Source organism: Salvelinus alpinus, chromosome 1 (genome assembly GCF_045679555.1).
Source record: "Salvelinus alpinus chromosome 1, SLU_Salpinus.1, whole genome shotgun sequence".
Lineage (NCBI taxonomy): Eukaryota > Metazoa > Chordata > Actinopteri > Salmoniformes > Salmonidae > Salvelinus > Salvelinus alpinus.
Window position 1 is genome coordinate 37753693 of NC_092086.1, and position 13697 is coordinate 37767389.

At 44.2% G+C, this 13697-nt stretch overlaps 1 protein-coding gene across 1 annotated transcript; it reads left to right on the forward strand.

Annotated features, from left to right (window-relative positions):
• The first annotated feature begins 574 nt into the window (after nucleotides 1–574).
• LOC139575036 (nucleobindin-2-like) lies at nucleotides 575–12074 on the forward strand. Its single transcript, XM_071399968.1, has 13 exons — nucleotides 575–712; nucleotides 1234–1366; nucleotides 1537–1644; nucleotides 2763–2895; nucleotides 2979–3082; nucleotides 7947–8132; nucleotides 8231–8321; nucleotides 8401–8459; nucleotides 8535–8627; nucleotides 9837–9926; nucleotides 10006–10179; nucleotides 10344–10458; nucleotides 10577–12074. Exons 2-13 carry the CDS (start codon nucleotides 1238–1240, stop codon nucleotides 10663–10665), a joined length of 1371 nt encoding a protein of 456 aa, XP_071256069.1. The 5' UTR covers nucleotides 575–712; nucleotides 1234–1237; the 3' UTR covers nucleotides 10666–12074.
• The last annotated feature ends 1623 nt before the right edge of the window (nucleotides 12075–13697 follow it).

Consider the following 13697-nt stretch of genomic DNA (forward strand, 5'->3'; position numbering starts at 1 on the left):
TTTTTCATAAGATAAGGAATAAGGAAGGAAAGGAAATAAGGAAATGTACGTTTTTTTGTATTGGATTGAGACCAAAGATGATCTATTATATTGACAAGACTGACCATTCTAACAACTGAAACATATGTCATCAACGATGGAAGGCAGGAGAAATCAGGTGAGACCATTTTAGCCAATGAGAGGGCAGATACGCGTGTGACCAACAGGCACAACTAAGTTGTTTTTCTCAAAGTTACCGGAATGCCACGTGAATCAAATTCTATAAGTACATTTGTAACGGCCTAAACATGACAAAACTTCTATTCGATTTCGACACCCTCTCATAGCCCTCCATGCAAAAAAGGGCTTATCTCACGCGGACATATTTTGGGCGCAGTAAATCCTCTCGCTTCGCCTCTTCCTCTCTGACGAGACCACTGAACTACAGGATGGGGACGCTGAGGTATAACAATGCCGCGTTCATGTCATAGTCGGAACTAGGAAACTCGAAACTAGCAAACTCGGAAATTTACGAATGTCCTAGTTCCGAATAGTAGTTGAACGCGTTATAAGAACGGATGGGACCCATACAATCAGTCACACATAGTCGCTTCTTTTTGACGTCATTTTCGGCCGCGACGCAAAAATTCATTTCGGAAAGCTTTCGGTAAAGGAAGTAACGTTAGCTGGCTAATACAACGGGCAAGAATTAGCCACCGATCAACAAGTAACGGTAAGCGAGAATCCCTCATGTCACACCGAGTGTACATAATACTACATTTGGCCTGTTGGCATTGCCAGACGTTTTCTAGAGGGATTCGCGCATTTAATATGAAGGGGGGATGCAAGATGGATGGAAGCCTCTCTCTCTCTCATCCGTAGCTAGCTAACGTTAGCCAGCTAACTTGCTGTTGTTCAAGAGGGCGGTAGTGTCTTTGCTGTTGCGTATTGTTGCGCTTTCTATTGAAAAGCTGTATATTGTCACGCGAAATCAGAGCGTAGACCTTTCATTCAGCGTGGTTTCGCGTTAGCCCACAGTGCGTCACTAGCCCGCAGTATCTGATGGTCAGTCTGCCAGTTCCCATATAACGTCCATGCAACAGGATACGCCTCCTGTGATGTGCCTCTGTCTGTCAGATGTCAGCCGTCAAACATCATTCAGTTGATGTTCAGTACCAAGTGACAGATAGCTGAATAATGTCTGAATATATAATTGACATAGACAGATCTTATATGTTCATACTTCTCTTGCAGGAGGATGAACCTGGATCCTGGCTGGCTGCTGCTCCTATCCATGTCTCTGGAGGTTTGGTCAGTGCCCCTCGACCGCAATGCAACCCCCCAGGAAGCACAGCCTCCCCAGGAGGACAAACAGGAGGATAATGTGGTACGCCTTTGTTCTCTGTCTGTCTGTGTGTGTTGTCTGTGTGTGTATCCATGTGTGATGTGTGATGTGTGATGTGTGTGTGTGTGTGTGTGTGTGTGTGTGTGTGTGTGTGTGTGTGTGTGTGTGTGTGTGTGTGTGTGTGTGTGTGTGTGGTTGCCTGTCCGTTGCAGGACACAGGCCTATACTATGACCGGTATCTGAGAGAGGTGATTGAGGTGCTGGAGACAGATCCCCACTTCAGAGAGAAACTCCAGACTGCCAACACAGAGGACATCAAGGTCTGTCTCTCTCTCTCTGTTGTTTTCCCCTTGTCTTATATTTTCTGACCTTAGTAGTTTTTCAAAGTATTAACTCACTAAGTACCCCCTCACCTCCTTGTGTAGTACCTATAATGTTACACAAGTCATATATAGTAGGGATTGGCACGGGTTATTCGAATATTTGAATGAACGTTAGTATTTGATTACTTAATGGTCTATTTTAACAATGAAAATGCTTGGTCTAAAATTTCATAAAAGTATCTATGTGACATTGCTACATAGCCTACAAGGATAGACCATTACATAAAACATTTTAATAACACAACAGTTTTATGAGCGGCCCATAAAAAAGATGCTCCGGTAGCCTTCACACGTGTAGCTTGTTGTTATTGTTGGTCAATCAAAGCGGTGTTACAGTCGGAGGCTCAATGTGTAGCAAAGGAAGTGGGAGATTTCTAATCGATGCAAAATAGAATAAAAATTACGGAATGAAGTTGGCTAAATGAGAAGGAGTAGGCTACAATGATCAACCAACAGGTAGGCTGTTGTTTCATATGAATGGAGTTGTCGTAGACAATTACGAGGAGTGCTGCAAAATAGCCTCAATTAGCCTTTCTGCTTTAGCTTGCTAGCTGACTAACTCAACTGGCTACTGTAGCCAGCTAGCTTCTTTACAATGATTTGGTTCAGTCAAGACCAGTACTACCAGATAGTATGATAGATAACTTGTTGCTGCCATAGGTTTTCTAACTAGCACGAGTCGGTTTGTCTACTTTTTCTCTCTCCCTCTGTGCCACACACACCGGCCCCTGCTCCTCTCTTGCACCTCACTTACCCTTCTGCTGAAACGCGTAGGGTAACGTTTTATTTAAAACATGTATTTCTACAATCCAGATATCTGGAAAAAATATCATATTTGAATAGTGAAATAATTTCAAATGCCCATCCCTAATCTATAGTGTACATACTGTATGTCGAGTGTGTAAATTCTTTGTCTATACATTCTGTCTGTATTCTGTCTGTTTATTGTGGCAGCATCAAGTCACTGGGTCAAGTTCCTGGTACATGTACAGTAAATGTCCTGGCGAATAAAGGTGAATCTGATATGCGTCTGACTGACTGTCCATCTTCTTCAGAATGGTCGTCTCAGTAAGGAGCTGGACCTTGTGGGGCACCATGTTAGAACTCGTCTGGATGAGCTGAAGAGACAGGAGGTGTCTCGCCTCAGGATGCTGCTCAAAGCCAAACTGGACAGCACCAACACACAGAGTGAGGGTTTCTAAAGGCCTGGGAGACCAAGATTATATATGTTTTCTCAGTCACTTGTTAAAACCCCTCTGTTTATCCCCAAGGTTTACAGATGGACCATGCCTCTCTGTTGAAGCAGTTTGAACACCTGGATCCACACAATCAGAACACCTTTGAGGCCAAAGACCTTGAGCTGCTCATCTCAACGGTAATGCAGTGAGCATAGAGTCCAGGGCCTGTATTTTTATTCATAGAACATCTAAGAGTAGGTGCAGATCTAGGATCAGTTTAGCCTTTTCAAATCAAATTTTATTGGTACACATACACATATTTATTGTGTACACACACATATTTATCAGATGTTATTGCGGGTGTAGCAAAATGCTTGTGTTCCTATTTCCAACAGTGCAGTAGTATCTAACAATACACAACAATACACACAAATCTAAAAGTAAAAGAAGGGATTGAAGAAATATATAAATATTAGGACGAGCAATGTCAGAGTGGCATTAACTAAAATGCCATAGAATACAGTATATACATATGAGATGAGTAAAGCAGTATGTAAACATTATTAAAGTGACTAGTGTTCCATTATTAAAGTGGCCAGTGATTCCATGTCTATGTATATAGGGCAGCAGCCTGTAAGGTGCAGGGTTGAGTAACCGGGTGGCAGCCAGCTAGTGATGGCTATTTAACAGTCTGATGGCCTTGAGATAGAAGCTGTTTTTCAGTCTCTCAGTCCCAGCTTTGATGCACCTGTACTGACCTCGCCTTCTGGATGATAGCGGGGTGAACAGGCTGTGGCTCGGGTGGTTGATGTCCTTTTTGGCCTTCCTGTGACATCGGGTGCTGTAGGTGTCCTGGAGGGCAGGCAATGTGCCCCCGGTGATGTGTTGTGCAGACCGCACCACCCTCTGAAGAGCCCTGCGTTTGCGGGCGGAGAAGTTGCCATACCAGGGGGTGAAACAGCCCGACAGGATGCTCTCAATTGTCCATCTGTAAAAGTTTGAGTGTCTTAGGGGCCAAGACAAATTTCTTCAGCCTCCTGAGGTTGAAGAGTAGTTGTTGCTCCTTCTTCTCCACACTGTGTGGGTGGATCATTTCAGATTGTCAGTGATGTGTACGCCGAGGAACTTGAGGGTACTATGGTGTTGAAAGCATTGTTCCGTAGGTATTCCTCTTGTCCAGATGGGATAGGGCAGTGTGCAGTGCGATGGCGATTGCATCGTTTGTGGATCTATTGAGGCGGTAAGCAAATTGAAGTGGGTCTAGGTTGTAAGGTAGCGGTGATATGATCCTTAACTAGTCTCTCAAAGCACTTCATGATGACAGAAGTGAGCGCTACGGGGAAATAGTCATTTAGTTCAGTTACCTTTGCTTTCTTGGGTACAGGAACAATGGTGGACATCTTGAAGGAAGTGGGGTCAGCAGACTGGGATAGGGAGAGATGGAATATGTCTGTAAACACTCCAGACAGCTGGTCTGCACATGCTCTGAGGACGCTTCTAGGGATGCGGTCTGGGCTGGCATTCTTGCGAGGGTTACCACGCTTAAATGTCTTGCTCACGTCAGCCACGGAGAATGGGAGCCTACAGTCCTTGAAAGCAGGCCGTGTTGGTGGCACTGTTATCCTCAAAGCGGGCGAAGAAGGCGTTTAGTTTGTCCGGGAGCAAGACGTCGGTGTCCGCGACGTGGCTGGTTTTCCCTTTGTAATCTGTGATTGTCTGTAGACCCGCCCACATACGTCACGTGTCTGAGCCATTGAATTGCGACTCCACTTTGTCTCTGTACTGACGTTTTGCCTTACGGAGAAAATAACTACACTGTTTGTATTCAACTATATTCCCAGTCACCTTGCCATGGTTAAATGCAGTGGTTCGCGCTTTCAGTTTTGTGCGACTGCTGCCATCTATCCACGGTTTCTGGTTTGGGTAGGTTTTAATAGTCAGTGGGAATAACATCCTCTATACACTTCCTGATGAACTCAGTCACCGTGTCTTTGTATACGTCAATGTTATTCTGAGGTTACCCAGAACATATCCCAGTCTGCTTGATCAAAACAATCTTGAAGCATGGATTCCGATTTGTCAGACCAGCGTTGACTAGACCTTAGCACGGGTACTTCCTGTTTGAGTTTCTGCCTATAGGAAGGGAGGAGCAAAATAGAGTCGTGATCTCATTTGCCGAAGGGAGGGTGGGGGAGGGCCTTGTAGGCATTTCGAAAGAGTTACAGTGGTCGAGTGTTATCAGAGCGAGTACTACAGCCAATGTCTTGATAGAACTTCGGTAGCGTTTTCCTCAAATTTGCTTTGTTAAAGTCCCCAGCTACAATAAATGCGGTCTCAGGATATGTGGTTTCCAGTTTGCATAAAGTCCAGTGTAGTTCCTTGAGGGCTGTCGTGGTATTGGCTTGAGGGGGAATGTACACAACTGTGACTAGAACCGGAGAGAATTCTCTTGGGAGGTAATACGGTCGGCATTTGAATTTGAGGTATTCTAGGTCGGGTGAACAAAAGGACTTGAGTTCCTGTATGTTATCACAATCGCACCATGAGTAGTTAATCATGAAACATACACCACCGCCCTTCTTCCCAGGGAGTTCTTTATTCCTGTCTGCGCAATGTACTGAGAACCCAGCTGGCTGTATTGACGGGGACAGTATATCCCGAGAGACTCTGTTTCACAGAATCATGGCTATGTTACAGTCCCTGATGACTCTATGGAGGGGGATCCTTGCCCTGAGCTCATCTACTTTGTTGTCCAGAGTAATATACTTGGAAGCGGTGGAGGGTGTGCAAGCCTCCTGAGTATTCTGGAAAGTTGTATTCCTGGTCGTAATGCTGATGAGTTACCGCTGCTCCGAATTCCAAAAGTTATTTCCGGCTGTATGTAATAACACAAAAAACATTCTGGGCTAATAATGTAAGAAATAACACACAAAAAAACGAAATACTGCAACGTTGCTTACGCGCCAGAAGCAGAGCTGCCATGTATGTCTGTCGGCGCCATCTTTTATCATAATTAATGCGATTATATTGGGTGCTAATCCTAGATCAGTATTCCTACTCTGGAAAGCGTTATGAATACGGGCCCTGATTCTTATCATAACACTGGTGTTGATGTACTTCATTATCCCCTCGTCCTTGTCCTCTGCCTCCCTGCTAGGCCGATGTACTTCATTATCCCCTCGTCCTTGTCCTCTGCCTCCCTGCTAGGCCGATGTACTTCAGTGTTCCCCTCATCCTTGTCCTCTGTCTCCCTGCTAGGCCAATGTACATCAGTATACCCCTTGTCCTCTGCCTCCGTGCTAGGCCAATGTACAGTACCAGTCAAAAGTTTGGACACACTTACTCATTCAAGGGTTTTTCTTTATTTAAAAAAATATTTTCTACATTGTAGAATAATAGTGAAGACATCAAAACTATGAAATAGCACATATGGAATCATGTAGTCACCAAAAAACGGTTAAAAAAAATCTAAATATTTTAGATTCTTCAAAGTAGCCACCCTTTTCCTTGATGACAGCTTTGCACACTCTTGGCATTCTCTCAACCAGCTTCATGAGGAATGGTTTTCCAACAGTCTTGAAGGAGTTTCCACATATGCTGAGCATTTGTTGGCTGCTTTCCCTTCACTCTGTGGTCCAACTCATCCCAAACCATCTCAATTTGGTTGAGGTTGGGTGATTGTGGAGGCCAGGTCAACTGATGCAGCACTCATCACTCCTTCTTGGTCAAATAGCCCTTACACAGCCTGGAGGTGTGTTTCGGGTCATTGTCCTGTTGAAAAACAAATAATAGTCCCACTAAGCGGAGGGCGTATCGCTGCAGAATGCTGTGGTAGCCATGCTGGTTAAGTGTGCCTTGAATTCTAAATAAATCACAGACAGTGTCACCAGCAATGCACCATCACACCACCTCCTCCATGATTCACAGTGGGAGATCATCTGTTCACCTACTCTGCGTCTCACAAAGACATGGCGGTTGGAACCAAATATCTCAAATTTGGACTCATCAGACCAAAGCACAGATTTCCACCGATCTAATGTACATTGCTCATGTTTCTTGGTCCAAGCAAGTCTCTTCTTTTTGGTGTCCTTTGGTAGTGGTTTCTTTGCAGCAATTCAACTATTTAGGCCTAATTCACGCAGTCTCCTCTGAACAGTTGATGTTGATGTGTCTGTTACTTGAACTCTGTGAATCATTTATTTGGGCTGCAATCTGAGGTGCAGTTAATTAATGCTAATGAATTTATCCTCTGCAGCAGAGGTAACTCTGGGTCTTCCTTTCCTGTGGCGGTCCTCATGAGAGCCAGTTTCATCATAGTACTTGATGTTTTTTCCGACTGCACTTGAAGAAACGTTCATAGTTCTTGAAATGTTCCAGATTGACTGACCTTAATGTCTTAAGGTAATGATGGACTGTTGTTTTCTCTTTGCTCAAATGCATTAAGAAGGAAAGAAATTCCACAAATTAACTTTTAACAAGGCACACCAGTTAATTGAAATGCATTCCAGGTGACTACCTCATGAAGCTGGTTGAGAGAATGCCAAGAGTGTGCAAAGTTGTCATCAAGGCAAAGGGTGGCTACTTTGAAAAATCTCAAATGCATTTTGATTATTGTTTATCACTTTGTGGTTACTACATGATTCCATATGTGTTATTTCATAGTTTGTCTTCACTATTATTGTACATTGTAGAAAATAATTAAGGAGTAGGTGTATCCAAAATGTTGATTGGTACTGTACATCAGTATCCCCCTTGTCCTCTGTCTCCCTGCTAGGCCAATGTACATCAGTATCCCCCTTGTCCTCTGTCTCCCTGCTAGGCCAATGTACATCAGTATCCCCCTTGTCCTCTGTCCCTGCTAGGCCAATGTACATCAGTATCTCCCTCATCCTTGTCCTCTGTCCCTGCTAGGCCAATGTACATCAGTATCTCCCTCATCCTTGTCCTCTGTCCCTGCTAGGCCAATGTACATCAGTATCTCCCTCATCCTTGTCCTCTGTCCCTGCTAGGCCAATGTACATCAGTATCTCCCTCATCCTTGTCCTCTTGTCTCCCTGCTAGGCCACTAAAGACCTAGAGAACTACGATGCAGAGAGACATGATGAGTTCAAACGCTATGAGATGCTGAAGGAGCACGAGAGACGGGAGTACCTCAAGGGTCTAGACCAGGAGAAGAGAGAGAAGGAGGAGAAGAGGATGGAGGAGCTGAAGGATAAACACCGCAAGCACCCTAAGGTCAACGCTCCGGTGAGAGAGAAAGACGGAGAGAGCGAGTAAGATGGAGGGAATGCTTTTTGTATGCGAGACCAGTAGAATGGAATCTCTCTTTTCTATCTCTCCATCAGGGCAGTGTAGCTCAACTGCGTGAGGTATGGGAGGAGACGGATGGACTGGACCCAACAGAGTTTAACCCAAAGACCTTCTTCAAACTGCATGGTCAGTTAAGTTGCACTCTACTATTACATGATGATGACGATTGTATGTGTTCAAATAATGTTTATTTTCCTCCCTGTAGATGCAAATGGAGATGGTGTTTTAGATGAGCAGGAACTAGAGGCCCTCTTTGCCAAAGAGGTAACGCACATTCTTCTCACGTGTGTGTGTGTCCGTGCGGTATAGTAACAGCTCTCTCCTGCCCTCTACCACCAGCTGGAGAAGGTCTACGACCCAAAGAATGAGGAGGATGATATGATGGAGATGGAGGAAGAGAGGCTGAGGATGAGGGAGCATGTCATGAAGAATGTTAGTATTATTTGGATTTCTGTCCTTCTCTGTTTTAACCCTCCATTCATGTTTTTACTTGTTTTTTGTGTCTTTATCCCTCTCTCCTCTCTCTCTGTTCACCTCTCATCCGTTCACTCTCTGTCTGTTCACCTCTCATCCGTTCACTCTCTGTCTGTTTACCTCTCATCCGTTCACTCTCTGTCTGTTCACCTCTCATCCGTTCACTCTCTGTCTGTTTACCTCTCATCCGTTCACTCTCTGTCTGTTCACCTCTCATCCGTTCACTCTCTGTCTGTTCACCTCTCATCCTTTCACTCTCTGTCTGTTCACCTCTCATCCTTTCACTCTCTGTCGGTTCACTCTCTGTCTGTTCACCTCTTCCGTTCACTCTCATCGGTTCACTCTCTATCGGTTCACCTCTCATCCGTTCACTCTGTCGGTTCACCTATCATCCGTTCACTCCCTGTCTGTTCACCTCTCATCCGTTCACTCTCTGTCGGTTCACCTCTCATCCGTTCACTGTCTGTCGGTTCACCTCTCATCCGTTCACTGTCTGTCGGTTCACCTCTCTTCCGTTCACTCTCTCTGTTCACCTCTCATCCGTTCACTCTCTGTCTGTTCACCTCTCATCCTTTCACTCTCTGTCTGTTCACCTCTCATCCTTTCACTCTCTGTCGGTTCACTCTGTCTGTTCACCTCTTCCGTTCACTCTCATCGGTTCACTCTCTATCGGTTCACCTCTCATCCGTTCACTCTGTCGGTTCACCTCTCATCCGTTCACTCCCTGTCTGTTCACCTCTCATCCGTTCACTCTCTGTCGGTTCACCTCTCATCCGTTCACTGTCTGTCGGTTCACCTCTCATCCGTTCACTGTCTGTCGGTTCACCTCTCTTCCGTTCACTCTCTCTGTTCACCTCTCATCCGTTCACTCTCTGTCTGTTCACCTCTCATCCTTTCACTCTCTGTCGGTTCACTCTGTCTGTTCACCTCTCTTCCGTTCACCTCTCATCCGTTCACTCTCTATCGGTTCACTCTCTATCGGTTCACCTCTCATCCGTTCACTCTCTGTCGGTTCACCTCTCATCCGTTCACTCTCTGTCGGTTCACCTCTCATCCGTTCACTCTGTCGGTTCACCTCTCATCCGTTCACTCTGTCGGTTCACCTCTCATCCGTTCACTCTCGGGCTGTTATCTATTACTTTTTTCAGCTGTTTTCTGTTTTGACAGGTGGACATCAATCAAGATCGACTCGTCAGCCTGGAAGAGTTCCTTAAATCAACAGACAAGAAAGAGTTCAACAACCCTAAAGAATGGGATGTAAGTGAGTGAGGGACGTTGGGTCATTTTATAGTTTGTGTTTTGAGTCATGTTAGACTCGTCTTCCCCATCCCTCCAGACTTTAGATGACACCAAGCCGGTGTTCACAGAGGCTGAGCTCCAGCGGTTTGAGGCGGAGCTGCGGACCAAGGAGGAGGAGCTGGGTAGGAGGGCGGAGTCTCTTCGTCAGGAGCAGGATCTGCTGAAGGAGAGGGGCAAGGCCCTGGAGGCCCAGAGACGAGAGTACCAACAGGTAGACAACCACCACTTACTCTGCACAGTGGTATGGAGGACAGCCATACTATGAACAGACAAATACTGCAGAATAAGCCATACTGTCGCTATAGCGATTATATCTTCAATGAAATATGAAACTATGAGTAGCCATATGATGAAATGTTTGTCTGATTCTGTCAGGCAGTGCTAGAGATGTCTCAGAGGAAGGTGAAACAGGCAGTGGAGGGGCAGCCTCCTACGGGTCCTAACGGAGAACTACAGTTCCACCAAGAGATGCAGAAACTGGAAGATCAAGGTAAACGGGATAGACGAGATAAAAAGGGCGGGGATGGAGTGAGTTGGGGACATTTTTGCTTTTGTCTCCTCTGAGGGGTTCTTTCAGTAATGGAATGTTCTCTGGCGCTCTCATTCAGGTGCTAAAGCTCCTGTTGAACAAGAAGTCCAAGAGGCCCAGAATAACCTGCCTGTAGAACCACCACAGAACCTGCCCATACACACCTAATGCAGTACCCTGATACACATAGGGTTGCAATGGGAGGGTATATTACTGGACACTTTCTAAGTTTACCAGTAAACTACCAGAATTTGTGTAACTTTCAAGGAATATATGGAATTTTATCAGATGACATCTAGTGTCTTTTTTTTGGTACTTCAGATTATCACAGGTGTTTGTGAGCATGGTTACATGCGCACCATAATTTGATTTTGTTTAAAACATTTACATGCTTTGCAAGAAGAACGATTTCCCTAACAATCCTGTTTACGTCGGAAATCAGGCTACTGATGGGACTGCAGATAAATTCCAAAAATCAGCAATCTAAAAAATATGTTCGACCACAGTGGCCAAACTGTTTTGCAAAACTTTTTGATTCTGAGTTGGGACATATAAAGTTTGTATGTGAAAACAATTTCTAATATGCATACTTTGTTTTTCCAAATTCACGCATAAGAGGGAGTCTTGTGCTACCGGTGCTGACGCAAATCAAATACACAGCTAGAATGCAGTAATATGAAAGATTGCCTAGAAAACCAGATGTTTTAATCGGCGTATAATAACTTAGATTTTGACCGTACGCAGATTTAAGATAAGCAAAGTAAGGTGTTCACATGACTATTTCCATACTTGGCCTACTGCCATAATCAGTTTAATATCGAATTATTAGTGTGCATGTAAACATACTCATGAATTATCTCTGGCCCTCTGTGTGGCCTTATCAGATGTAAAATATATACAATAATTAAATGAGATGACAAAGGTGTAAAACATCCTAAATATAAACCATCAACGTAGTGAATGTCATTGGTGTTTTAATATGAGGGTTTCAGAATAAAATAGCCTTTGTATCTTACAGACTTGTTTATTTTACTATGTCAATATGTCTTTGTTGTAAATATTTAGGGGTCAAACTGGTGGCAGTTGTGAAAAAATACAATAGTTTGAAAGGTTTGTGGAGTGAATTGAAAACAATGCAATTGTTGATTAGATGCTTTCCCAAAATTATTTAGGCTATTTTTCTCTTGAACCATATAGTCTATCCACTAGAAACTCATGGACATTATGGTCACAGATATAAAAAATGTTATACTATATATGAATAACATTTTTTTTTGTTCAAGTATAAATCACCAAAGTTACCATAGATTACCTGTTATTTACCAAAATTACGGAGGATTCCAGTAACTTTGGTAAAATAGTGGTAGCTGTGCAACCCTAGATACATACACGCTCTCGCAGGAACGCATCTCTTTCACTGACACACATATCCAGATGGGTACAGCAGATGACATCATACAGCACAAACACACAACCCCAGTCAGTCAAGCACATCGTATCGTCCCCTGGCACAGTCCTGGTGTTTACCTATCTCTGTGGTTTACATTTGATCTCAATAAATTATTCAACTCACTGGACCTAGCCTTCTTCATTTTTAAATTCTCTGTCATGCCTGTGAAATGACTGTCTATAGATATTCTGCCCTTATGTTGTCTGTCTGTGTTGTATACCTAGCTTACTATTTCCACTGTTTTCCCCCAAAAGTCACATTTCTGATTTGTGACCCCTAACCCTTTCCCAGATGAGGTACATTGTTTGAATATTTAATTCCCAATCTCTTCTGCCTTCACACTCCTAGTTGACCTTTGACCTCTCCTGCCAGTAACTCATTTGTCTATTGGTCACTGGGATCTTGCATGCTTCTGTACATTGTTGTTATTCCAGCCGTGTCCCTTCTGACATCACCCTTCTTATTTTAAATGTATTTTAAACATTCTGTTGTAGTAATGAATCCCTTCGGTGTCTCTGTACTGTGCTCTCTCTTTTCCTCTGCTGTTGTCCAGTGGTATGGTTCCCTGGGGAGTATGTGCTCATCGTTGTTGTCTCCCATGGAATGGGTCCCCTGGCACACAGTGCATTCCTACCCTGCATTCCACTCACCCCCTGACCCCCGGTGACCTCACTGATGACCTCACTGCCCCTTCTTTCTGGGTGGCGATACAGCTGTTAGCTGTCAATCACTCCGCTGCTGGTGATGTCACTGCTCAGGGATGGACATATCTGTGTGTTTAGCAACATCGGCACTGTCATTTTTCTTCAAAATGTAATATTTTTTATTCTCAGTCTGGCAGTAGGTGAGACAAGTAAGTGACAACATAAAGGAGAGACAGCTGGATGTAATCTCAAGTTATGAGCAACATAAGTTTTATATGTGACTGTTTTGAACATCTATATGGTTGGACAACATGCAGTACCAGAGCAACACAGCAGAGGATGGTAGACACTGATCAAACTGAGTGTCCCTCACACAGAGTTATGTAACTGTCTTTCCTTTTTTATCTATAAAGGAATCATCTTTCAGCTTTGATATTTACAGCTCCTCACCTCCATCTTGGAGTTTGGGGGGGTGGTTACTTCATGAGTTGTTTATGGTGGTGACCCGTGTTACCTTGTTCTTATGTGTCCAATGTCCATAGCCTGAGGCACAGCACAGCCTCTGTTCTCATGTGTTAGTTCTCTGGATAGAACAACTGACTGTCTCTCTGCCTGTGACCTTTGGAACCCCCAATGAACCCCCTGGAACCTGAAGGAATCACCAGATAATAATAGGAAATGATACCATTATGGAATGATCCTATTATTAGATATAGTGCTGATGCTGCTGACACATGTCTTCTTCACCATCATCTCCAGATCAGAGACTCTGTCACATTTTCAACCTCTCCCTGTCTGAGTCTGTAATACCAACATGTGTCAAGCAGACCACCATAGTCCCTGTGCCCAAGAACACTAAGGTAACCTGCCTAAACGACTACAGAGCCTTACCACTCACGTCTGTAGCCATGAAATGCTTTAAAAGGCTGGTCATGGCTCACATCAACACCATCATCCCAGAAACCCTAGACCCACTCCAATTTGCATACCTTCCACCTATGATGGATCCACCTATGATGCAATCACTATTGCACTCCACACTGCCCTTTCCCACCTGGACAAAAGGAAAACCTATGTGAGAATGCTATTAATTGACTACAGCTCAG

Bases quoted from the DNA above. Each gene is read 5' to 3' on its own strand.
- LOC139575036 (XM_071399968.1), top strand. From the start codon at position 1,238: ATGAACCTGGATCCTGGCTGGCTGCTGCTCCTATCCATGTCTCTGGAG. The intron at 8,322-8,400 runs GTCAGTTAAGTT...TCCTCCCTGTAG, and splicing joins GACCTTCTTCAAACTGCATG to ATGCAAATGGAGATGGTGTT. The intron at 10,459-10,576 runs GTAAACGGGATA...GCTCTCATTCAG, and splicing joins GCAGAAACTGGAAGATCAAG to GTGCTAAAGCTCCTGTTGAA.